The sequence below is a fragment of the Elephas maximus genome, chromosome 1, assembly GCF_024166365.1.
Source record: "Elephas maximus indicus isolate mEleMax1 chromosome 1, mEleMax1 primary haplotype, whole genome shotgun sequence".
NCBI classification, from domain to species: domain Eukaryota; kingdom Metazoa; phylum Chordata; class Mammalia; order Proboscidea; family Elephantidae; genus Elephas; species Elephas maximus.
The window spans coordinates 24129736-24157066 of NC_064819.1; the positions used below are offsets into that span (position 1 = coordinate 24129736).

The 27331-nt window shown below is 39.3% G+C and overlaps 1 protein-coding gene across 1 annotated transcript; it reads left to right on the top strand.

Annotated features, from left to right (window-relative positions):
- Positions 1-4595: 4595 nt before the first annotated feature.
- On the top strand, positions 4596-12774 carry GMNC (geminin coiled-coil domain containing). The gene is made up of 5 exons (XM_049880367.1): positions 4596-4706; positions 6313-6487; positions 8704-8792; positions 9690-9806; positions 12154-12774. The coding sequence occupies exons 1-5, from the start codon at positions 4704-4706 to the stop codon at positions 12772-12774; spliced, it is 1005 nt and encodes a 334-aa protein (XP_049736324.1). The 5' UTR covers positions 4596-4703.
- Positions 12775-27331: the final 14557 nt, after the last annotated feature.

The window sequence follows — 27331 nt, forward strand, 5'->3', positions numbered from 1 at the left end:
ATAGAGTGTCCTCAGGGGTGAAATGAAAGAACATTCCATATGGCAGTCTATTCTCCTCTTCAGCCCACCTCTGATCACACTCTACCCTTTTCTGTCTGTGACTTGGCTTGTGTGCAGGTCAAGTTACCTACTATTACCTTCTATTTTGTTATATCTTTGCTCCGTCAGGAGGCAGTACCCTGATTCAACAACTGGGCTGTTATTTAGGCCCGTCCCTTTTTTTTTCTTTAACACCATCCCTTTAGCCACAACACAAAAGGTAGCTGTCAACTGATCTTATTGTTCATAGAAGGAAAAAACATACACATTGGTTGCAATGACTAAGCAAGGTTCCCCTCTCTTTCATATCGTCGTATGTAGAACTGCTAAAGAATTTTACATTATCGCTTACCTGATGAATTTTTTAAAAAAATAATCATTGTTAAACAAGGAAAAATAACACTTATACCTATGCAGTAGGCTTTTTTTTTTTTTAAGTGTATAAATCAGACCTTAGAATTTGCTAATTTTTTTTTTTTCCTTTGGTGTATGCTTTCAGGGAAGCTTTATCTCCTGATTTATGTTCAATTGTCAATAACTATTAACTGTTTAACTTTAGGGTTTCTCTGCCACCATATCCACTCCTACTCCTACTAAGCTAAAGGTAGTTAATGATTTATGAGACATTTGTGTGCTTAAAATCCATCAAAGACTTAAAACATATTTTTAACTCTCAAAATAAGCTGGATTATAAATGTACTTTTCATGTTCAGTTACCTTTAACTAACGAGGCACAGCAGTGTATAAGTTAAAAGACATGAGTCCCCTGTACCTAATAGGGATGCTAATATCTACTACTCATGATTTAGGCAGTGAAATGGGAATTTTACAAGTATATTAGTAGTCACCTTGTAATAAACCTCTCAGGGAGCTTTTGCTTTTCTAATTTACCAGATGACTTAACTGGGAATTTAGAAACCTTGATCATATAGCCCCAGATGATTCGGTCTCGGAGAGTAGAGCAGGGATTTGAACCCAAGCATATTTAGATGGGGAAACCCTGGTGGTGTACTGCTTAAGAGCTACGGCTGCTAACCAAAACGTTGGCAGTTCAAATCTACCAGGCGCTCCTTGGAAACTCTATGGGGCAGTTCTACTCTGTCCAACAGGGTCGCTATGAGTCAGAATTGACTCGAAGGCAACAGGTTTGCTTTTGTTTTGTTGGTTGGGTTATATTTAGATGGTGTAAACAATTAACACACTTGGCTGCTGGCTGAAAGGCTCAAGGTTTGAGTCCACTCAGAGGTGACTCAGAAGAAAGGCCCGGCACTCCGCGTCTCAGAAAGCAGCCTTTGAGAACCCTACCGAGCACAACTCTACTCTGACACGTATGGGTCTCCATGAGTCAGAATCGACTAGACAGCAACTGAATATTTCCACCCCAAGTCTATGCTTTTTTTTTTTTTAAATACCACGTTGGCTCAATCATCCCTTTCGTATCATTTTTTAGAGCCAAGAAATTGTATCTTGCAGAGGCTCAAGTGCCCCATCTGTGACAGTTTCCATAAACAGAACAGTTCAATCCTCCTTGTACTGCCCCTGGTACCCATCACAAAACTAATTCGGGTTTTGCAAACCAGAGTGCATGTTGGCAGCTCCAGAATATGAGTATTTAACTGTCCCAAAGAAGATCATTGACTCTTACAACCTAGGTAGGTTTTATCTGTTTTTCCCATCCTCTCAGGGTCATACGGCTGCTAAGCAAAAGGTCAGCAGCTCGAATCCACCAGGCGCTCCTAGCACACCCTATGGGGCAGTTCTACGCTGTCCTAGAGGTTCGCGATGAGTCAGAATCGACTTGACAGTAACACTTTTGGTTTTTTGTTTTTTGTTTTTTTTGGTTTTTCTCAGGGTCATATAGCCAATACATTCTTTCCCCCGGCATTGACAGCAGATAGCTAGCTCTCTCATGTCATTCACTTATCTGGGGCTTCACCAGACTTGTTTGCCTGAAAATAGTCAATGTCAAGTAACCATGTTCACCTATTTTCCAGTCAGTGCTCACCTAGCCTGTTACTGGTCACTTAAAAAATGCTTGATACTAAATGGAGCAGATGGTAGGCATTCCACAAAAGCTGGCACCTTCTCCTTCCTCCTCCTCTTCCAATTCTTCGTTTTGGACACAGAGTACGTAACGAGCATCTGCTGTGTACCAGGCACTTTGCTAAATGCTGTGAGCGGTAAGTACGGTACCAAGTAGGATAAAGAAGGGTCAAAGCTGTTTAAAGGAAGGGCAATGCAAGCCAGAATTGGAAGTTTTCTCAATTCCTACACTATGTCCATTACATGCTAAAAAAAACCCAAACCCATTGCCGTGGAGTCAATTCTGACTCTTAATGACCCTATAGGACAGAGTTGAACTGCCCCATACGGTTTCCAAGGAGCAGCTGGTGGATTTGAACTGCTGACCTTTTGGTTAGCCATCTGAGTTCTTAACCATTGCACCACCAGGGCTCCATTACGTAAATGGCTATAATGTTCTGTGGCAAGAAGTCAAGGCCAAATGAAAACTATGTGTGGTGGTAAGGAGCATATATGCTGGAGCTGGATTGCTTAGGTTCAAATCCCAAATCTGCGACTTCTAATTGTGTTAACACTGGCCCTGTCGTGTTAACCTTGGTCAAGTTTCTTAAGCTCTGTGGTACATTTGTAACCCTGTAAACTTACCTCTGGAAACCCTGGTGATGCAGTGGTTAAGAGCTACAGCTGCTAACCAAAAGGTCAGCAGTTCCAATCCACCAGGTGCTCCTTGGAAATCCTATAGGGCAGTTCTACTCTGTCTTGTAGGGTCGCTATAAGTTGGAATCAACTCGATGGCAATGGGTTTGGTTTTTTTTGGTTTGTTTTTTTAAACTTACCTCTTAGGTTTACTATTAAAACTGTGTCTATTTAGTTGCTAAGTTAAAAGGAGCTGTCCATTGTTGGTATGGGATAAATGGTTTAAAACATGATATTGTTCCTCTTCTCTGAATATAACATCATAGGAATTAAATAAGAACACCACACAAGAATAAAATGTAAAAGATATCTGGAATCAAATACTTTTGAGAGATATGGACATAAGCTAATTTTTTTTAGTAGTCGCTGGGTGGCACAAAGTGATGAGCACTAGACTACAAGCCAAAGGTTGGTGGTTCGAACCCATGCAAAAGCACCTTGGAAGACAGGCCTGGCAATCTGCTTCCCAAAAGTCACAGCCTTGAAAACTCTGTAGAGAAGTTCTACTGTTCACACATGGGATTGCAATGAGTCGGAATCAACTTGATGGCAACTAACAACAACAATTTTTCTTAATTATAATATCTTTTTTTTTACATTGTTAGTTATGAAGCAAGGGCCAACAGAGAGGAAGACACTTTAGATTCTTAAATTTGTAGCTTGAATATAAGTCCCATTAATCCATTCTTTCGACCAATATTTACTCAACATCTATTTACTACATGGGAGTCCCAGGGTAATAAAGTAAGTCCTCAGCTACTAACAGAAAGATTAGCCGTTTGAATCCACCCAGAGGTACCTCAAAAGAAAGGCCTGGCGATCTGCTTCTGAAAGGTTATAGCCATTTAAAACCCTAAGAAACTGCAGTTCCACTCTGAAACACATAGGGTCACCATCAGTCTGAATCCGCTTGGTGGCAGCTGGTGGTAGTGGTGGATTTATTACGGTGAGAAATTGCCCCAGGCACTTTGAAAAAAAGCAGTGAACAAAACGGGCAGAAAGCACCGTCCCTGTGAAACGTACATTCTATAATTGGTACAGATCAACTTCGTATTTAACACCCGGTGGCCTAGTGGTTAAGGGCTACAGCTGCTAACAGACAAAAAGGTCAGTAATTCGAATCCACCAGGCGCTCATTGGAAACCGTATGAGGCAGTTCTACTCTGTCCTTTAGGGTCGCTATGAGTCGGCATCCACTCGACCGCAACAGGTTTGGTTTTTTGTTTGTTTATAGTCGGGAAAATTGATACGCACACACAGAATCAACTTGCAACGTCATACATTAAGTTGATAATACTCCACAGGGGGGAAAAAAAAAATCACAGGACAGAGTAGAACTGCCCCACAGGGTTTCCAAAGAGAAGTTGGTGGATTTGAACTGCCAACCTTTATGGTTACCAGACACGCTCTTAACCACTGTGCCACCAGGGCTGCACACCCTGTTGGGTGGCCAGAAAGTACACAGAAGCATCCCCAACTCGGGGGTCACTGGCTGGGCCTCCTCAAGAGCAGCCGTCATCCTTGCGATGCGTCCTTTGCCTCTTTTGCGGGCCCTGCCCCTGGCCTCCGGGCCGCCCCTGCCCCGGCCGCCCCGTCGGTCGCCTGGTCCCGCGGAGCCGGCTCGGCGCGGTTGGGAAGCAGCGCGGGACCCCGGGGGCGCACCGCCGCGGTCCTGCCCCACCCACGGCCCGGGACCCCAGGCCCCGGCGCGGGGGCGTCCCCGGTGCGAAGGCTGCTGGCTGCCTCCCGACACGTCACCAATTTGACAGCCTGGCGCCAAAGCAGAGGGCGGCGCTCGCCCAGAGCCCCGGGGCGGCACCGCGAGCTCCTGCGGATTAGAACTCGCCTCTCCTGGCTCCTCCCCTCAGTCCCATTTAAGGCTCCGACGGGCTTGACGGAAAATTAAGCGTGGGCTCAGTTTCTGCAGCGCCTTCTTCCACTGCAAGATGGTAAGTGAGTAGCTGGTGTCAGCTAGTCCACTGGCGAAACCTGGGGCTCTGCAGGGTAGTAAGCTTTGCATTTACAATTTCTTCCGCTCTGCTATCTACCCATTAGAACAGGTCATTTCTTCTCCCTTAGGCCAATTACCTTTTCTTCTCCCCGTGTCATTCCTGCCTTTCTCTGGTCTGATGTCTCTCTCTCTCTTCTGTGTCTCTTATCTTTTTGCCTTCTTTGTTATTTCTCCTCTCCTTTCTCACCTGCAGCTTTCTCTCCCTCTCCACCTGTGCTCACTTTTGATTTCACCTCTTCCCCTAGATTATGCACATATTTGCAAACACTTGGACTTGAACAAGTATTTGGGGTTTGTTTTCTTCTCAGGTGTCAATTGCATAATTGCTCAGCTCTGATTCCAAGAATCACCTCATGGAAGGAGCCTGCAAACATGCTTTTAGAATAAAAGAAAATAGCACTTGATAAACTTTTGGCTGAATTTCTTTCCTGCAACTGCCCAAGCTGGACTTATTTCAGAACTGGACTTTTTTTTTTGAAACTTAACTTGCCGGGAATATTAACAAAGTGCAATATCATTGACTTAATTTTTTTTTTTTGCCCCTTTCATATTTGTTTTCTCTCTGCTTATGTTATGCCCAAGAAAGTCCTCAAGTCAAAAAAAAAAAAAAAAAAAAAAAAGGCAAAAGTGGTCAAAAAGAGTCCAACCCTGAGCTCTGCTTGAAATGAATGGCTTTTACCTGATTAAACATTGACAAATAATTAGGAACGGGCTGTTGTACAAATTAACTCAGGAAGGCTGCATACCTGCCCCTGCCTGGCTATCTCAAAAGACTGTGTTTGAGGTCTGAGGAGGGGGTGGGTAGGAGGATGTTCACTGGGTCAGAACACAGGGGAGAATACATGCCAGGCAGTTCGTGGTGGTGAGATAACTTTGGAAGGACACTGAGACCTAATGATGGAGCGAACTAGGGCTCGTTGTCTTTGCTGACTAACTTATTTCAGCTTTGATTATATTGTTTATTTGGAGTGGCTTTATGATCCTGTGTGTGCTTGGAATTGGGGTGTGAGTTGGAAGCAATATTTATCTAATTAGGTCTGGAACAGACATATACACAAACACATACGGGTATGATGTATGTTGTGTGTGTGTGTGTGACAAATTTCTCATTCAGAAACTATAAAAAGGATATTAGAATATATAATGTCATGCCCTAGCCATTTCCATCTTAGCACCCCAGCCTCTTGCCTTTCAAGGTTATTAGAAATGTAATTAAGGTAATTCCTAGAGAGAACCAGGTAGTTTGTAATGCCTGTAAGTAGAATTCTTTTTACTTCAATTCTGGGTAGCCTGTTTAAAGGCCCAGGTATTACAAATTTGGTCCATCCAATCCTAGTCTGTTCTCTGCTCAGAAAGCCTGAGGAAAGTGCTGGGTACAACAAGCTGATTTCCTTTTAGTAATTAAGTCTTGGATCTATACTTAACACCTTTACTGTTTCTTACTGCATCTAATTTCTGCATCTTTCTCTTGTCTTTTCCCCTTCCAAATCCCCATCACCCCTTCTTCTGGGACCCCCCTGGCCCCCTTGTGCTGAACTTCACAGAACACCATTCTGCCTTGCCAAGACCAGTACTTTGTAGGAGGCCAGGGCTGTAATTGCCCGTATTCCACTACAACGTCAGAATCTAGTGTTGACGTTTCCAGGGAGACTTGGGTCTCTTTCTGGGCTGCTGGTCTCCTGGACGACAGAGAGCCCCAACAAGCACCACAGGCACAGGGTAAGTTCTGCTCTTCTGCTTTCCTGGTTGAGTTGGGGCCTTTTTCCAGCACCCATGGTTGCAAAGCATCACGGGCCGGGGCTCTGTAGAAGGAATGATTTGGAATGTGAAAGTGAGCCCAAAGACTCCTACATTTTCTTGCTGTTTTGTGCTTGCTGAGTAGTGAATATGGGAGTCTGTCCTTAGCCTGTCTGACATCATGTATCTGTCCCGACATCTTACAGCTCTTGGTGCGAATGGATTTCCACCTTACTGAGGGAGTTGGTGTCTGAGTCAAAGCTTTATAAATAACTCTCTAGGAGAATGGTTATGGAGTCAAAATACCAGTTAGAGCATTTTTTTTTTTTTTGAAATTCAGAAAGACTTCCCTCGGTATGAGAGAGAAGCAAGGAGAAATACGAATTTAAGCTTTTATTACCTAGAGGAAGTCCAGGGAACAGGCGCCTTTTACCTAAAGCCTACTTCATCTTTGGGGGGACATATAATAATGATGGAAAATTACATATGGATTTTACTCTGGGATTGAGTGAACAGTATCTGTAAGTATTAAAGGAATTTCTGTATTAACACTCAAGTTTCTGCAAAAACTCTCAGATGGCCTCAAAATTAAATTTCTCTACTCTGGTTTCTGCCGCATGCTTTCTTCCTTTCTGGTTTTTGTTTTTGTTTTAATTTAAGGCACAAACAAACAAACAAATAATTACCCTCCAAATACTGAAATGGAAACCCTGGTGGCACAGTGGTTAAAAGCTCGGCTGCTAACCAAAAGGCTGGCAGTTCAAATCCACCAGGCGCTTCTTGGAAATCCTATGGGGCAGTTCTACTCTGTCTTTTAGGATCACTATGAGTCAGAATCGACTCGATGGCAGTGGGGTTTTTTTTAACACCGAATTACGCTTTATGCTAGGGGAAGGAGTACTTCAATTTTAGCTTTCCACCACAAGCACCAGAGAAAAGTGACCAAGGATATGAACCCAAACTGTTGATAAAATGTTACTTCTGTCCCCTTACTCTTCACACTACTTTGAATAAAATATTTTGGTAACAGCAGTTTAAGTAGAGGAGGGCAAGAGTCAGGCCTGTAGGAGAGGAGGAAGAGAAAGTAACAGGAAACCAATCCAGCATGCCCAATCATAGTTTATGGACAGGTATAGTTTGTTGTCAAATATATATATTAAAAAAAAAAAAAAACTTCTGTGAAGAAGCTCAAAAGATCAGAAGGCATCACTTGAAACAGATGAGGTTTGGGTACCATTTTGAAACATTTCATCAAGCTCTTCAAAGAAGCAAGTTCCCAATTATTTGAGAGTGAAAAGTGCTACCGCATAGAATTCTGAGTGAATACTCTCCATCAGATTTAACTGCAGGAAGACAGGCAAGGATTTCAATCTGGGGAAAATTATAGCAATGCAAAATAGGATTGTATTCTAGAGTCAAACACTGTCATCAACTGCTAAAGTCTAGAAAATAAGAAAAAACTAGAAAAATGTAGTTGAATTGCGATACTATTCCTGGTGGAAGCCAAAATAAAATCAAACCCCTTGCCATCAAGTCAATTCTAACTCTTAGTGACCCTAGAGGACAGAGTAGAACTGCCCCATAGGGTTTCCAAGGAGCAGCTGGTGGATTCCAACTGCCAGCCTTCGGTGAGCACCCAAATGGTTAACCATTGCACCAGCAGGACTCCATCCCTAGTGGAGGGAGAACAAAAAAAACCAAACTCATTGCCATCGAGTCAATTCCGACTCATAGTAACCCTATAGGGCAGAATAGAACTGCCCCAATGGGTTCCAAGGAGTGGCTGGTGAATTCGGACTGTTGACCTCTTGGTTAGCAGCTGAGCTCTATTAGCACTGTGCCACCAGGGCTTCAGTGGAGGGAGACTCAACAGATATTTGAATCAATCAATATTGCAGATGGAACAGTATCAATTTAGCCAGTAGGAATACATATTCTGGGGAAGAATATGGCTTCTTTGCTCCTAAAAACTCCCGTTTTAATGGCTATAGTATATAATCTATAAATGATTGTCTCTCACAGCTTTCTTGTCTCTTCTGAAAGCTTTAAAAACTTTGTTCTGTATGGTGGCTATAGGTATGCCTTAGAAAGGTAATTGAGCTAATGAAACTTCCAGAAATCCTTTAGTGAGTTTTCCTATTGCATGTGAACTGCCAAATACGTGTTTTCTGAGTTATCCATTTGTTATTTTCACACAGAATCATCCAGTGACTCGAATTTCCCTGTTCTGGACTCCTCTTCCTGGGAAGAGAACCAGCTTTCTTCTCAGCTCTACCGAAACAAGCAGGTATGTGTGGGTAATTGGAGCATTGAGACCGACCATGTTCCACCCAGTGGGTTCTCCATCGAGTCTTAATTAAAACGTTACCTTTCTTCTTTTTCTGTTTTAAATTCATATATTGACTTTCAGTTTAAAACCGAAGTGGGTATATGTCCACAGAGCGAGCAAAGTTATGTGATCAACATCACAGAAAGAAAGAAAGAAAAAAAACATCTCTAGAAAGACCAGCAGTGAAGCTCCAACTAATACACAGTTTACCTGTGTGACTTCTTGGATCCGCCTTTTCCTCCTCCGTGCTGCTTACCTCAGTGGGCTGTTGGAAAGGTCAAACGATATAATGATGATGATATTTTTAAACCATAAAAATAGCTAACCACTTGGGGAAGGGATGATGGTTATAAAAGTTATTGAAAAATTGCTTCATTTTCCATGGTTTTTTGTTGTTCCTGAGAAAGTAATCTACTGGATATACAAACAGACTCATCTGAGGCTGATGGAAGCCAAACCATCTCTCTGTTTTTTATTTTAGCTTATTTTTTTAATACACAAGAAAGGAGTCCAGCAAACCCTTTGTCAAGCATCCTTTTCTATATTTAAACAGTTGCGTGCAACTTATTTTCCTATGTACCTCTCCATTCCCTTGTGGTTACGATTTTGAAAGTTCCATAATCTCTTCAAACACTTTGCAAAGACTAATAATTAAAAAAAATTCACAGCAGAAAACTAAACAATCAGGAGGCATGGATTAGATTTAGGCCTTTAGGGCTAGGGCTCGTTGAGGTCGTGTTGGTAAAACAAACAGTCAAATAATCAAGTTGAGCCTGGTAGAGCAGCAACGACGCTGTTATAAGGTTACAAAGTCAATATAGTAGAGCAGCCTTCACCATTGTCTGCTTCTTACAGCTCCAAGATACTCTGGTGCAGAAGGAAGAAGAACTTGCTAGGTTACATGAAGAGAATAATCACCTCAGACAATACCTGAATTCTGCTTTAGTAAAATGTCTTGAGGAAAAAGCCAAGGTATGCAGCTATCCCCCTCCTTTTTATAAAAATGGAACAGTGGTTTGAGAAAGGAACCATTTGGGTAATACGTCTTGATCTAAGTGTAAAAAGATCAATAAATAATGCATTTGAAACGCGATAATGGAATGGATGGATATTTCTCAAGGAAATATAGCACATTCCCAAGAATTTCTGTGTATTATTTGTGTAGATTGCAGATTTTAGCCATACATTACAAGTTGAGTTGCGTAAGAATCAAAAGCCATTCAAGGGAATTGCTAAGACAATAGAGGTTAATCAAAAGAATCTTAGACACATGGAACACAAGAGTGGGAATCAGATTTGAAAGACACCCAAAAAAAAACCCATTGCCATCAAGTTGATTCTGACTCCTAGCAACCCTATAGGACAGGGTAGAATTGCCCCGTAGGACTTCCAAGGAGCAGCTGGTGGATTCCATCTGCTGACCTTTTGGTTAGCGGCCGAGCTCTGAACCACTGAGCTACCAGGGCTCCAAGAGACACCCAGTTCTTTTGATTATCTGTTTGACTTTAGTTAAGTCATTCTCTCACTCAAGGCCTTTTTTACCTTCATCTGCAAATGGTTAGGAGTCTCCTCAGCTGGACAATGCCAGGAATATTTACAGTTAGAACCCAGATCTCCTGACTGTCAATTAAATATACCAAATTACCTTTTAATTTACTCAGAGTCCCCGGGTGGTGCAAACTCTTAAGCACTCAACTACTAACCACGAGGTTGGCGGTTCAAAGGCGCCCGGAAGCACCTCAGAAGAAAGACTGAGTGATCTGCTTCCCGTACATCACAGCCTTGACAACCCTATGGAGCCAGCCCAGTTCTACTCTGCCATACTTGCGGTTGCCATGAGTCGTAATCAATTCAGTGGCAACTGGTTTGTTTTATTTTGGTTTTTAATTCACATTTTTCTCTGCACTTTAAAATTCAAATAAACTGTTTATAACATGAGAATAAATAGTTCGCCCGTATGTCTTTTTTTTTGCTCTTCTTCCTTTCTTTGGTTTTTGTATCTTTTATTATCTGTTTGCAATTCTAAGTGAGAAGAGGAAACCCAAAGAGCAGAAGCCTGTTATCAATCTTTACCTTACTTCTAAACAAGCTACATTATTTGAAATTCTTTAGTTAATCTAAGCTGGTGAGGCCTCTTACTAGTCTCACAGGATATGACAGTTTAGAAAAGATACTAGATTTGATTCCTTTACAACTTGATTAGTTTTGTTAAAAAGGAAACACATCTCACACCGATTAGTCTAGGCTCCTAACTCCAGCCACCATTCCATGATGAAAGGCAGTTTTTAAATTAAGTAAATAATATTAACTTGCCAATTTTATCTCTCTTGGTCTCAGTTTTCCCAGATTTTGAATAATGTGATAAAGTTAACGAATAAGAGGAATCAGCAATGCATCGTGTTTAAATCAGGTGTTCTATCTACATTTCGATGGCTTAGGGTTAAATCTAGACATGTGATCTCCAGCAAGTCACTAATATGTCTGCCCCAGTTTCCTCACTGATGGGGATTTTAATAGCATCTGTGTCAAATGAGATAATGCCTGTATTCAATGAGTGGTAGTTGCTATTGTGCTCATTATAATAGTTACTTTCCTGAATTGTGGTTTTAAAGATGTCTTTTGTTCCTTTCAAATTTTAAGCAACTAATGAAAAAAAATATGAGTTCATGTATCTAGGTGGTAAACTGTCATCGTAGGGTTTACTCTGGAAACAGAAGCTCATCTAATCAGTTTTATATGTATAATATGTATTTTCCTGTATACCAAACCAAACCTGTTGCCATGGATTTGATTCCAGCTTACAGAGACCCTATAAGACAGAGCAGAACTACCCCCGTAGGGTTTCCAAGGAGCGACTGGTGGATTTGAACTCCCAACCTTTGGCTAGCAGCTGAGTTCTTAACCACTGCACCATCAGGGCTCCATATATTATTTTTTTACATATGTTTGTGAATGTGTAGTCAATGAGAAAAAGTAGAAATGTAATCAATTTTTCTAAAGAATTGAAAAAAGTCACCAGTAAATACCTTTCAGAGCCCTGGGTAGCACAAATGGTTAAGTACTCTACTACTAACCAAAATGTTGCCGGTCCAACCCACCCACAGGTGCCTCAGAAGATAGGCCTGGTGATCTGCTTCCAAAAGGTAGCAGCTCTGAAAATCCTACGGAGTACAGTTCTACTCTGCAACATATGAACTGGAATCCACTCCATGGCAACTGGTGGTAGTAAATGTTTTTAGGAAGTATAATTAGGCAACAGTCAATAAAGTGATCTTGGTTGAGTGTCTGACTATATGTATTTTCCATATTAATTCCCCAGAAATTACTGTCATCAGATGAGTTCTCCAAAGCATGTGGTAAATTCAAAAGTGGGAAGAGGAAACCCAAAGAGCAGAGATACTCTTCTCTTGAGATTCCCCATCCCAAAAATGCCAAGAGAAACCTCTCTAGTGATTTTGCTACCTGTGAAGAACAACCTGGGCCCCCTGTGGACCCTTGGGTCCTTCAAACACTTGGGTTAAAAGACCTCAACACCATCGATGACACCTTATCAGCTAACTACAGTGCCCTCGCCTCCCCTCCCACAAGAATTTCCAGCACATTTCATCAGTTTCCAGATGACACGGTGGATTATGAAAATGCCCCCCAGGGGCACCTGCCGATTGACTCTGGAGGTGAGAGAACAACCCCCTTACAGAGCACTACCAGCCACGGGGAAGACTTTCACTTCCTTTCTCAACTTTCGAATCCTCCTGGAGAGCTGCAAACCCTTCCTTACTATACTTCCGATGTGTCACCCAACAAGACAGAGATGGCCTTTTCCACGTCTCTGAGCCCTCACTGTAATGTGAAAACACATTCCTTCCACCAGGGACAAGCCTTTGTGCGTCGAGATGAGGCGGGAGGCTGGAGGTTTACCTGGGTTCCTAAGCAGTCTTAGTGACCCCTCTTCTACCACCAAGCACTGCCATGGACTCTGTTTACAAAGAACTCTCTTACACTTGAACTTGACTGTATAGAACATGAAAGCGACTGCCCAGACTGTCTCCTGACACTTTACATGTCACTCTCAATTTACCCACTTAAACCTGCAGGGAATGACTTACAAGAATCCATCATGAAACATGCCTGCTCTTCTTTCGCCTAAATTTGACTTGTTTACACATCAACACTGCTGTTGACTTCCTCCCTTTGTCCTGTACTTGAAAAGTATTTTCCAATTGCTTATGTATTTCTTTGAGACCTAGATAGACTGTTCCAAGCATAACTAGTCTAACAGCTTTTCTTCTTTGGTTAAGGAGTTTGAATATTTACAGCCTTCACCCTTTCACGTTTCTCTCTCCCTTGTTCCTCTCCATTTCTGAAGACTCCGGTGTTAGAATGATCCCATTTACCACCTCAAGTACCTGTTTTTGAGACTTCTAATATATTTTTTTTAATATTCGGAGGTGGGGTAAAAACAAGCAGACATAGTATGGATGTGAATAATGTTGGGTTCAGAAAGTTGAATGTCCCATGGTGGGGTTGGAGAAGAGCAGTCCCTCACAACCGTTGCAATTCTACCAATTAGCAGTTCCACTGATAAAGAGAATGACAATCGCTTCAAAATGGCCGAGGGTGTACCAGCTTCTATAGGCACCTGGCATCGTCTCTTCAGCCAACTTGGCTCAAGCAAAAACATTTTTGAGGGATTCATAGTAACAGAAGAAGTCATCATTCTAAACGACCCAGAGCTGATAAACCCCCGTTCCTGAAAAGTGTAGTCTAGACTAACTCCACCCTTGTCGCAGTGCTTCGGCCAGTCATCCATGTATTCATTCTTTTATGCATCTATCTACCCAAAATATTTGTGGAACACCTATTATGTGCCAGGCACTGTGCTAAGATGTGAGCATGTTAGACACTGTGACCCTTCTTGTGGGACTGACAGTCTAGCCACTCATCTGCTGTGGCCCCCAGAAAGTTACTTCCCTGTTGTGAAGGTTCAGTTTTCCCAGCTGCAGAATACCACTGAGGTTGGACTACAGAATTGCTAAGATTCTCAGAATTGAGGTTAGGTCCCACCAACTTTTCTCCAACACTGCCGTTCCAGGTCATTATCCATTTTAGTTTTGATGGGCATTCCAATTGTTATGGTGGGTGAAATTTATACACAATTTAAAAAGACCAAATATGAGCCATTTTCAGTTAACACTAGCGATCATTGCTCTGATGACAATATTCTTTTCCTGACACCAACTTGTATTGCAGGTTAACTCAAGAATAACTTGCACCTGAAAAACAGGCATTGGTTTTTAAGTAGGTAAGCACAGAGTGAATACAAATACTGACATCAAGGATTTCTCTCTTTTAAACTAAAAAATATATATATTTTTACTGCTCCTTCTTTCCCATCTCCCCAACTCCCTATCCCTCCCAGAATAATTCGTTTGCCTACATTTATTGAGTCAAATGTCAGCTAATGATAAAATGCATCATGTTGAACGCCTCTCCATTTTTTTCATCTTTCAGTAAGTCACCTTGTCCAATCAGTGCCTGAGAACATGAGTGTGCCATTTAGAATTATTTTAACAAAGACATGTCTTGCATTGTTGGCATTTGGCTTTTGCTTTATTTTGATGATTTGAGCAAAGAATCCATTTTGTAAGGTTTTATTAGTTAGCATTCATTTTTTATTTGTAATAATCCATAAAGGAGCATCTAAGCTATTAATATTATTCTAGGGAGGATTCCCAGGACTTAGATAGAACACGTTCTATATATACATATATATTTTTAAAGCGCCTTTTACATTCCAGTGTCTGTGCTCCTGGTGGGTGAAATATATCTCCTTTTTAAATGACATGTTTAAAAATAATAATTGGTTTACTTAAATACAGTAGGAAGCAAGAAAGCAACAACAATTTTGAAACTCTAAATGATCAATCTGTAAAATAAAGTTGATCAGCCTATAAACGTTTACTTTGTGTTTTTTAGGCACCTTGCTGTGTACAGGAGACCTGGTGGGGCAGTGGTTGAAAGCTACAGCTGCTAACCAAAAATTTGGCAGTTCGAATCCACCAGCCACTCCTTGGAAACCCTATGGGGCCGTTCTACTCTGTCTTATAGGGTCGCTATGAGTTGGAATTGACTCTAGGGCATTGGGTTTTGTTTTTTTGGTTTTACCATGTTTTACGTATCATAAGGAATTTCTCAAGTTTTGCACAATGCATTTGATACATAAAGCAAAACCACGTAAAATGTCATAGCTTTTGATAAATTTTAAATGAAACTTTGTCTCAGCTTGGTTTAAAGACATTGCAGCACATTTGTGGTAAATTATGATAACTTGCTCTGGCTTATCTCATGAATAGTAACGTGGAAGAAAGTTACCACGTTCTTAACAATTGTATCAACGGACATTTGGTATTCACTTGACTTATGTACGGAAAATTCTTTTGTTGGTGTTTTATAAACTGAAAATTTCTCTGACCTAAATATGTTCTAACTTGTATGGTTTTACCATGCCCCTTCAGTAAACCACAGTTAATATTTTACTATAATAAAGGGGAAAATACAGACTAAATAGTGATCGTGATAAATATTTTTATTGTGTATAACATTTTCTAATAATAGATTTTTTTTTCTCCTAAGTTTTGACCATAACCTTGTTTATTTTCACCTCTTTTGTATTGTGTATATGGCCATACAGATAACTTCAGCATTTAGGGTTTCATGGCTCTTTCCCTTATCCAGGATCCATTAATGTGGCTTTCAGGTGTTAAATGGCCAAAAAAGCCAAGTGCCCTGTGGGTTCAGCACTCTCTTACCTGACCACACTTAAAAATTAAAATCCATGATCAATTGTTAAAATTTGATGATATTTCCGATGTCCTCTGATCATGTGAAAAGTTATCATACACATATAGTATCAGGAACATAAGGACAATTGTAAAGCCTTCGCTATGCAGGTGATGGTTCATGAGTGGGGTGATTCAAGATGGTAATGATGATAAACAATAATTTTGAAAAATTTGAAGAAAACAAACAATGTGATGAATAGAAATAATTGTTCTATTTGATCTAATTCAAGAAAACAACTGTAATAAAATGGATTCAACAACTGGTATACATCACAGGACAGAGGAAAGCATAAAGTTAACACATCCAGTGCTAATTCTCTTTATTAGTATTACTTCTTGCCTGTGAAGTTGAGATATACAAGTATATACTTGTCCTTTACCAAAAGACTCACCTAAGGTAAATATTAGATGGGATTTTTTTTTCTTTATTTCTCACAAAGCCAAATAGAATTGTTTTTCACAAGCTACCATTTTATAGTGTAAGTCTGTTTCTTAACATATTTGTCTTGTTTTTTGTCTACACTTTTTGCTATATGGACATAACCAGATATCCAGTTATAATTGCTTATGTTGGATATACTACAAATGTAAAATATAATTTAACACTTAATATTTTAAATGGTTATGATTTTTTTGTGATTTCAAATATTTCTCATTATATGTAAGAGTCAATTTTGTAATGAATTTATGGTTAATAAATAAATGATAAAAAATTAATCCTATTTTTTTTTCCCTTCTTTTGGAAACATTTTTCAGTGAATTGAGAAACAGGCTAAGAAAAAGCTTTCTTTGCAATTTCTGCCATATATTTTATATCACAGAAAAAATGTGTACCTCAATTTCCCAATGTATAAAATAGTTATATGGGTAACATTTGAGGCCCTTATTCAACAGATAAAGTCTGTATCAGGCTCTGCAGAGGGTACAATGATTAGTTATGTGGTAAAACTCACTTGCACAAACATAATTTAAACATGCTTAATCACAGTGAGGGAATTACTGAGTCACAGAATTGAAAAGTCCATGTATATAAGGCTTCAGGTGTGGCTGGATCTAGGTGCTCAAGCAATGTTGTCAGGAAACTGGATTGGCATTTTAAGGAAGATTAAAGATTAGGGACTGAATCTTGAATGGTGTTCAGATACTACTCACCACATAGAAGTGTGACAGGAACCACAATAGGACACTCTGTGAGCTTGAAGAATGTGCTATATCTCATAACATAGTCTATAGTCTTCTCACATTCTTGTCCGTTCTGTTTGCAATCCCTAAAAAATCAATAAGGCCTTGGTCTCAATTACACCATGGGAAATAACGAAAAGTTTGGGGTGTCTGCAAGTGAAAGTTGTAAGCAGGTTTTCCCCGAGGTTGCTATGTACATCATACATTCCTAAGGAGAAGATTAATATGAAGAGAAAATAGTTTGGAACTTGCATATCAGGCCTGTAACCCATCTGTACATGTCACCAGTCACAGATAACTTGAATTCAACTTTGTTTAGTTTCCTTACAAGGGTATTTGGTATTTTTTCTTGGAGAAATCTACACCTAAACTTCATTCACTCTAAATGGCCCTTGCATATGGATGTACTCAGTATACATTATTGGAAAAGTCTTATCAAAATGAGGTAAGTATTCCAATTTTATAGACAAGAACATTGACTCTCAGTGTTAAATGGGTCACCAGCCTTTCTTAATTTCATCATTGCTAACGAGCATTGCTTCTAAAAAACCTACTTCATCCTCTATCGTTTCAAAAGACAGCAGTGGGTAAAGTTACAACTATTGAGGAGATTGGGGAAGAGGAGAGTAAGAAGGAAAGAGTGGACTACATGGTCAAAAACATGAACAGGCTTCTTTAAAAAAGTCAGAAAAGTGGAAAACAAAATACATTTCTCTTTCTCGATTACTACTGCTAAAATAAAGGCCTAAAATATTAGTTTATCAATAACGTTTGTGAAAGTCTCTCTCTTCTTCCCTTTCAACTAAACCAAACCAGTTGCCATCGAGTTGATTTCGACTCATGGTAATCCCATGCGTGCAAAGTAGAATAGCTCTGTAGGGTTTTCAAGGTTATGATTTTCAGCAGCAGATTGCCAGGCCTTTCTTCTGAGGTGCCTCTGGATGGGTTTGAACCACCAGTCTTTTGGTTAGAGCATTTCCTCCCTTCCTACAGGAAACAGACTTCATGCCTGTTTCAATAAGGACATTCTTGTCAATTATTTTAGGTGTATCTCTAAGGGAATGCAAAATAGTTGAAAAAAGTTTTTTTTCAATGCTGATCCCATCCATTCTAACACACTGTGAGCATTCTACTCTCACTTTAGACATCACGGGTTAAATGACACCTTTTCAGGGACACAGCAGCTATTTTTCCTCATTGCTCTGCCAGGTTGGTAACCTGAAATAATAAGGCATAGAAAGAGTGTTTCCAGGTAATTTCTCATTTCAAGGGACTCCGTAATATCAAGTGGCTGACCCCTGTGGGATGAGGTCCAGAGATGTCAGATCCTTAACCAGGAATTTTCTGAAGTATTGTTCTCTCAGGGTCCTCCAGTTTCTGTGAAGCTGACAGCAGGAGCAGCTCATAATGGCAGTGCAGTGAGAAGCCAGAAACCCTCCTTACAATCAGGCAAAGGGCCAAAAAACACTCTCCTTTCACTCTGGTCTCCTCAGATTGACTACCTCACAGGAGGCACGGAGTCATTCTTCTTCAATCTCTGGCCCACAAAGGGGTCGTCCTGGGTGGTACCTTCAAGTGGCACCTGCACAATGCAGCACATGGTCTCACACACCAACTGAGCAGTGTGTGCACCCAGGAACCCTAACCTTTTTTGAGAGTGAGATCCCCATATTCCTAGAGATTTAACCTTTTCTCCCATTGCTTTTTTTTTTTTTTAATATTTTATTGTGTTTTAGGTGAAAGTTTACATAGCATATTAGATTCCCATGCAACAATTCATGCACATGTTGTTCCCTGACATGGGTCACAATCCCCACAACGTGTCAGCGCTTTCACCATTTCTATCCTGCCTACCCCATCCATCCAGTTTCCCTGCCCCTTCTTGCCTTCTCTTCTTTGTTTTTGGGTAAATGTTGATCATTTGGTCTCATATAGTTGATTGTTTAAAGGGGCACATTCCTCACGGGTGTTACTATTTTATAGGCCGATCTATTATTTGGCTGAAAGGTGACCTCCGGGAGTGGTTTCAGTTCCAGGTTTAAAGGGTATCTTATGGCGATAGTTCCAGGGGTTGCTCTAGTCTCTATCAGTCCATTAAGTCTGGTCTTTTTTATGAATTTGAGCTTTGTTCTATATTTTTTTCCCATTCTAACTGGGACATTCTATTATGTCCCCAGTCAGAATGGTTGGTAGTGGTATGCGGGCACCATCTAGCTCTTTACCTTTGCTTTTAGTGACCACGAATATTCCACCTATACCATTCTATTCTCCTAGCTCCAAATTTCTGCACTTAGTTGTTTGTTCATTTTGTTATTTTTATTGTGGTAAGTATATACATGACAAAATTTGCCATTTAACATTTTTTGTATATATAATTCAGTGACATTAATTACATTCGTCATGTTGCACAACCATCACCACTACTATTTGCAAATTTTTTCATCACCAAAAGCTCAGCGTCCCTTAGAAATGACTCCTTCCCTGAACCCCCCCACCCCTGGTAACCACTGATACACTTAAGTCTCTATATATTTGCCTATTATAGTTATTTTATATAGTAGGATCATACAATATTTGTCCCTTTGTGATTGACTTCTTTCACTCAGCGTGATGTTTTCAAGGATCATCCATGTTGTAGCATGTATCAGGACTTTGTTTCTCTTTATGGAAATGTAATATTATATTGTATGTAAGTACCACGTTTTGTTTATCCATTCATCTGTTGATGGACATTTAGGTTTTCATTTTTTGGCTATGTGGAATGTACTGCAATGAACATTGGTGTGCATCTATTTGTTTGTGTTCCTGCTTTCAGTTTTTCTGGGTATATACCTAAGACCGGAATTGCTGGAACATATGGTATTTCTATGCTTAAATTTTTGAGGAACATTCAAACTGTTCTCTACAGTGGCTGTAACATTTTATAGTGCCACCCAGCAATGGATGAGGGTTCCAATTTCTCTGAAGTCTTGTCAACACCTGTTGTTTTCCTTTTTTTTTTATCATAGTCATCTTAGGAAGGGTGAAGGGATATCTCATTGTGGTTTTGAGTTGTATTTCCCTAATGACTAATGACCTCAAGCATCTTTTCACATGCTTGTTGGCCATATGTATTTCTTCTTTGGTAAGATGTCTAATAACTATGCTGCTTTTTGTTGAAGTGATAAAGAGAAATTACATTTCTTGTGAGCCATTCTGTTAGCAATGAGGGAAGTGAATAGGGCGTGAGGCCCAGAATAGCCCTCTGATTGACATAAATAACATCTTTTCAATGATCTTGGACATGGGCTTCTAGAAGATCATTACTAAATGATCTGTGGTGGTTACTCAGGTCCGGGCAGTGTTTCGTTCTGTTGTAACTAGGGTTGCTATGAGTAGGAACTGACCCAGTGGCACTTAACAACAACAATGGTGGTTATTAGGATTTATTTGTGTTAGTAGTTTAGAATACGAAGATTTACTTCCCCTTTATTACAGTGCAGTAATATTATAGACAAAGAAAGAATTTTGTAGCTAAAAGAGTGTGCTTTTCCACTCACGGCTATCTGACCGCAGGAATTCATTTCACCTTCCTCAGCCTCAGTGTATCCACCTGAAAAATGGAGATAATAATGTTTGCCCTGTGTATCTCATGTGTTTGTGAGATAATCTTCTAATATTTAAGAACCACTTTATGGTTAACCATCAACCTCCACCCTTAGAGAGAAAATCTATTTCAATTTATTTCTAGAGTGAAAAGCTTCATACTTCATAAAATCCAACAATTTTAAATCTGTTATACAACTCTCTGCCTATTCAGTCCAGTAAATGCTCACTGTTTTTCTACTGTGGCCCATGTCTTGAAAGAGCTTACAATGTGGTGAATGGGATAAGAGGAGGAAATGTAGGAAAGGACTTAAGGAAGATGGGATGTGAGAGATAGTCACTGAACATAAAGTTAGAATTGCTACAATTAGAGGTGGAGGTAGGAGGGAAAAAAGAAGGAAAGCTCAATAGGGCAAAGTATGCAACCTATCCTGGGAAAGGTAGTGGGCCCAGTCGGCCACAAGATAGGTTTTCATAAAATGAAGTTTCTATTATTGGAATCCAGCAGGAGTTTCTGTACAATAAGCACAGCCTCAATGAATGGTCTACCAATAATAGAAGGTAGGTGACACATATAGAACCCAAAGGAGTTGAGAAAATAACTTAGACATGTTATTAGCATCCTTATAATAATAAATCGATATGTTCTTCTGGTCTCATGGCAAAGGAGGCAGTTGTTCATAGAGGTAATTAGCCACACACTCCATAAAAAATCCTCCTCCTATTCCTAACTCTCCTTCTTCTTCTGTGGCTCCGGGCAAATATAGACCAATTATTTTACCTGAGATGGCCGCTTGGAAGCTTTTAAGACCCCAAACCAAAAAAAAAAAAAAAACCTGTTGCCATTGAGTTGATTCTGACTCCTAGCTACCCTAGGCACTATTAAATGGCTGATTTTTTGGAAGTAAATCACCAGGCCTTTCTTCCAAGGAACCCATGGGTGGATTGGAACCAACAACCTTTTGGTTGGCAATAAGCACATTAACTGTTTGCACCATGCAGGAACAACAGATACGGCCTTAGACTATTGTAGGCAAATCAGGGCATATGTCCACTCTACATAGGAACACCAGCATTTGGAGGCCTGCCACACAGAGGACACCAGCAGCCAGTCCTGTTATCCAGAGAGGCAGTAACTATGAACGAGAAGAGGCTAAACCTCATCTAGTTAGGTAGACATGTATGCATGCTAAAAAAGAGGGAAGGAAGAGATAGTTCAAATTCTAAAATACCTTGAACCAGAAGTCTAGTCAGCGTTGTGGGAGAGGAACCTGTTTTAAGATGATCAGTTTAAGTACTTATACAATTCAAGTTTAATACTCATCTGGACTTAGTTTCATGAACATAAATGATTTAAAATTTATGATATTTACCCCAAAATAGAAGGAGTAATTCAATTACTGAAACCAGTGAAAGAGAAAAATAAAGTCAGCTTAATGACAGTAAGTTGAGGCTCCTAATAGATCATTTAAAAGTGATTGTGCAGAGTGGAAAATACTTTGAACAGAGAAATGGAGTAGGTTTCTTGAGAAGAACTGGGGCTCACTTGCAGCTGGTAATAAAAAATTTATAGTAAAATAAATTCGTGTTGCTATGCATGTTTGTTCAGCTGCGGTCAAGAACTTATGAACTACTCACAATTACCTAATAAATAAGTAAACACCAAAAATGAAAAAAATTGAAGTTGCCACAAATTACTTCCTATTTGTATATACATTTACATATTTTGTATTAGGAAAATATATAATAAAATCTTATACTCCTAACATGTCTAATGAAATACAGATTATATATGTATCAAACATATACACAAATCAGTAGTTTCATAACTACTTTTCAAGAAATGGAAGCCCTAGTGGCGTAGTGGTTAAGTACTACTGCTGCTAACCAAAAGGTCAGCAGTTCAAATCCACCAGATGCTCCTTGGAAACTCTATGGGGCCGTTCTACTCTGTTCTCTATGGTCACTATGAGTCAGAATGTCCTCAACAGCAATGTTTTTTTTTTGTTGTTTTTGTTTTTTTTTGTGAAATACTGTAACACACACCTTTCAGGTTATTAAACTTTCTTCTACAATATTATTTTCAGTTAATTCATACTATGGGGGGGTCACCATGAATTGAAATTGACTAGATGGCAACTAGTTTAGAGGGTTTTTTTTTTTTTTAAAGCTACTGCATGACTAAGGTGTCTGTGTGTGGCTCAACTAGTTACATGCTCAACTACCACCTGAAAGGAAGGCAGTTCAAATCTACGCAGAGAAGCCTTGAAAGACAGGCCTGGAGATCTGCTTCCAAAAGGTCACAGGCCTGAAAACCCTATGGAGCAGTTCTACTCTTCACACATGGTGTCACCGTGAGCTGGAATTGACTCGACGGTAGAAACAATTATAACAACAACATTGTATGAATGTATTATAATATATTCAACCAACTGTCTCTTCCCAGATATGAAAGTTTCTTTCCAATTTCCTCACTGTGATGTAACAGTGGATATTCTTGCAGATACATATTTCTCTAGAAGCTTACTTGCTTTGTGATAAGGTACTTCCGCCTTTAAGGGTCCAAACACAAATGGCCAAAAAAAAAAAGCCCCAAGCCTTATCCTCCTCAATGCTCAGTTAACAAGCAATAATTATTCTAATTAAGAACCACAGTGACTGAGCAAGTCCCCATCTGAGCTTTTATAAAAACTGGCTGCCCTTGAGTGCAACTCACAGTGACCCTACAGGACAGAGTGGAACTGCCCTATAGCGCTTCCAAGGCTGTAATTTTTATGGGAGCAAACCGCCACATCTTTCTTCCATGGAGCAGCCGATAGGTTCAAACCACCAACCTGTTGGTTAGCAGCTGAGGGCTTAACCACTGTGCCACGAGGGCTCCTGTGAGCTTCAGTAGCCTTCAGTTCAGGGTTGAAAAAGAAACTCTTTGGATCCTGTCCTTGAAGAATTTGTTGTCTCATGATTAACAATAACAACAACAACAAAAGTTGCTGTCAAGTCAATTATGACCCTATAGGACAGAGTAGAACTGCCCCATACAGTTTCCAAGAAGCAGCAGATGGACTTCAGACCTTTTGGTTGGCAGCCCTGTCACTTAACCACTGCATGACCAGGGCTCTGCTTCATGATCAGAGGGATGCCAACAGGGTCACTGTGAGTCAGAATCGATGGCACACAATGACAAACTCTTTCATCTAATATTAAAACATTTGCAAATCTGCATTTGGGGGCTCTCAGGGAGAACACTCAGGATAATCCTGAAGAACTGGGAAAATTTTAGGTACTGATTGGAAAGGTGAACATAATAAAATTACTGTAATCAATAGAGCTAATACCTAATTTTTGCTAACTTTGCCACTGAAGCCCCTAAACTCTATGGTAATATATACATATAAAAAAATTTTTTTCTATGTATGTATATGTGTATGCATATATACATATATATACAGTCCTGATTCTCTCAATTGATAAGAATCTCAAATTTTGAGTTCTGAATAGTAAATTCTGTAAACAATCTCTATTCTTTTCTGATTGTAAATGCCATACATGCTCATTTTTTCAAGAATTATGTTTTATGGGACAATTTGTTATCAAGGAAGAGAAAGATCTGTATTTTGTAGATAAGAAAGTTAACTTATCAACCCCACTTTTCCTCTTTTTTTTCTTTAGAAAATTTGAAAATGTAAAGAGTAGTGATTCTTTATTGTAAGTGTATTCAAATTTATTTTATTCCTCTGAATATTCTAACGTTTCCTTTTGTGCTTCCTCTATTTGTTTAAAGATTAGAAAGATATTACCCATCCAAAAAATCTTAGGTCACATCAGTTTGTTCTCTGATGGTTTTTCTATCATCATATACAGATATTTTTTATTTTGATGAAAGATGCATAGTATTAAAAATATTGCTGCCACTCAAAATATTGATAGTTTTTCCAGCACTATTAATTAAACAACCACCTTCAAATCAGAGTTGTATAGAGATTCCTTGAATAACACATTATATTTTGATATATAGTAGCATACATTTATAAACTATTCAGTTCATTTTTATATATATAAAAAGAAAAAATCAGTTATGAAATTTATGTTATATAATAAAAGCAAAAACAAATATAATTGTACCTTTATTGTCATGAGACAATTTAATAAATATGAGGCAAAGTAAGAATTGGAAACCAGGTAAACAATAAAAAGTGTTTTAGGTGGGGAGAAGCAAAGCAGAGAGAGAGGGCTTTGGATCACAATTTTCTCTCTCATTTCTATTGCTGTTAATGTCCAAACCAATTTGCTGAAAAGCAAGAGAGAGATAATATTCAAGGATAATGAACAGGTATCATGGGGACGAGCATGTGATGGATCTCTACCCTCCCAAATCAATGAATCATCAAGGGTGCGCAATGGAAAGAGAAAAAAGTTATTTGACCAAGTTAGATATTTAGACAACAAGCCCTTGAGCCATTTTGTTTGTAGATGAGGTATTGATTTTTAAGTCATGGGAAGTAAGCATTCCAATCCTTAGCTACTCAGGTCATTCTGTGACCTGTTCCATTATGTATTTGTAATCCCTCATCATTTTGGAATGAAACAATACCACTATTTAAAATCATATCAAAGCCTTTATTCAATTTTAAATATTGCTTTTCGAATTGGCAAAAATTAAGAAGAGTGATAATGTACAGGAATATGGAGAAAGTTTGTCACGAACCGTGAAGAAAGATGTACTTTTATAAACTGCTGTAGAAAATTTATTCTGCTAGAACACATTTGGAAAGAAAAATGGCAATATATGGTCCTTTGAAAAATACACATATCTTCTTAACCAAATTTCTATTCTGGGGAACTAATGCTTTTGAAGTAAAAGCACCAGTAAGTGGAGCAGGTTATTTATTTAAAAAAAAAAAAAAAAAACACAACTCATTACTGTTGAGTCGATTCCAATTCAGCAACCCTATATAGGACAGAGTAGAACTGTCCCATAGGGTTTCCAAGGAGCAGCTGGTGGATTCAAACTGTCGACCTTTTGTTAGCAGCTGAGCTCACTGTGCCACCAGGGTTCCGTTAGGTTATTTATAACAACACTAATTTTAATGGCAAAAAATGGTTAAATAGTGATAACTCTTACCGTACGATGCTAAACCGGTATTTAAAAAGTTAAATCTGTATCAGTCGATTTGGAGAGGCCTCCAAAATGTACTGCCAATTGACTAAAATAAAAAACATCCAGAGTTTAGAACATACAATGATTAAAAAACCCATGCATGCACATGTGTGTATAATTTGACATAGATAAAAATGTGGAATGAGAAACAATATTTTAAAGAGAAGAGGAGGCCCACTTATTTTGATGTGGCTTCCACAAGGAGTGTGGAAGGGAGCCTGGGACAGTCCCCTCCCAGAGTCTCAAGGGAAGGCTGGGCATGAAACTTTATGCCATTGCCTCTCACCTTAATCTAAGGAACGCGCTTCCTGTCTCTGAAGCGTCACTGAAAAGAAAGAGGAGATTATAACCTATAACTGACCACTTGCTTCTCCTTCTCTTTCTCCCTTCGTCCTTTCTCTTCTAGGCTGTTTATGATCAAGCCCTACAATCCTACCTAGGACATGAGTCAACCTTTTCATCTTTCTGCAATTTAATTTTCAACATCAAAGCTGAATGTTAATACTTTTTTTCTTCCTTTGTATTACTATGGCAGCTGTTGTAATAGTATTACTATCTAACTAACCATACCACCAAGGCAGACATGGATGACTCATTTTGTCTGGAGACAAGATAGATCATGTGCATAAAATATGAGAGAAAAAGAGCATGTTACTATACCTAAAATAATATTAACCTTGTTAAATATGCAAGGACTTAGAAAATGTGCATTCCACACTTTTTATCCCATAGATTTTGCAATCAGATCAATAGACTTTGGGGTATATTATAAGCAACACTGGGAGGAATATTGACATATTGGATGAACTTGTGAATATTAAATCCCTGATTTTACAAAGATCAGTTAAAGCAAACTTCACATTGACATTCACGTAGACTCAATCCAAGCTTAAGCACAGCAGTTGATAAGTTCCCAAGAAGGTTTATCTTCACAAAATTTAGAATGGATTATTATTTTCAATTTAACAGTTGTGTGGCCTTAGGCAGATTACCTGCCCTCTTTGGGATTTTGCCTCACTTATAATATTGACAAAATAATAGTACCTAACTCAAGTTTTGATGCAAGGATTAAATAAGTTACATGTAAATATTTAGAGCCAGGCACATGCAGAAATGAATTATGACCATTATCATCATCACCATCATGATCATCTATGAAGAAAAACATCAGCATAGAAAATTAAAGTCTGGAATTACAGATTATGAGAACTGAAGAGGATTTTCAAAACCATCTAGGTAAATTGTATATAGCTCCTGTGATATGTATAAACAGAAGGTATACAATTTAGCAAGGGACAAAAAAACCAAACCCATTGCCTTCGAGTCGATTCTGACTCATAGTGACCCTATAGGACAGAAGTAGAACTGCCCCACAGAGTTTCCAAGGAGTACCTGGTGGATTCACACTGCCGACCTTTTAGCTTGCAGCCATAGCACTTAACCACTATGCCACCAGGGTTTCCTAGTAAGGGACAAAGACTTTATAAATGGGGTAGGGTGGTGAACCAAGGTGCTTTGACTCTATCATGGTGCCCTCCGCTCAGTCTATTTCCCTCTGTATATTAATACATGTTGGATCCATATGGTAGGTTCCCAACTTTAATGCTGTGATCTTTGACAAGGTCTTAGCCTCACCTTAGCATTGTGAGGTCAAGTTAACAGTTTCTTTTTATAAAGTATTTCTATTGCTTTCTAATCATGCCTGTTAGGGGAGAAATATTAGAAAGTAA

What these genes read in the sequence shown, in the direction of transcription:
- GMNC (XM_049880367.1), top strand. An exon ending in AGCTCTACCGAAACAAGCAG is followed by an intron (nt 8,793 to 9,689) that starts GTATGTGTGGGT and finishes TGCTTCTTACAG; the next exon opens with CTCCAAGATACTCTGGTGCA. An exon ending in GTCTTGAGGAAAAAGCCAAG is followed by an intron (nt 9,807 to 12,153) that starts GTATGCAGCTAT and finishes TTAATTCCCCAG; the next exon opens with AAATTACTGTCATCAGATGA.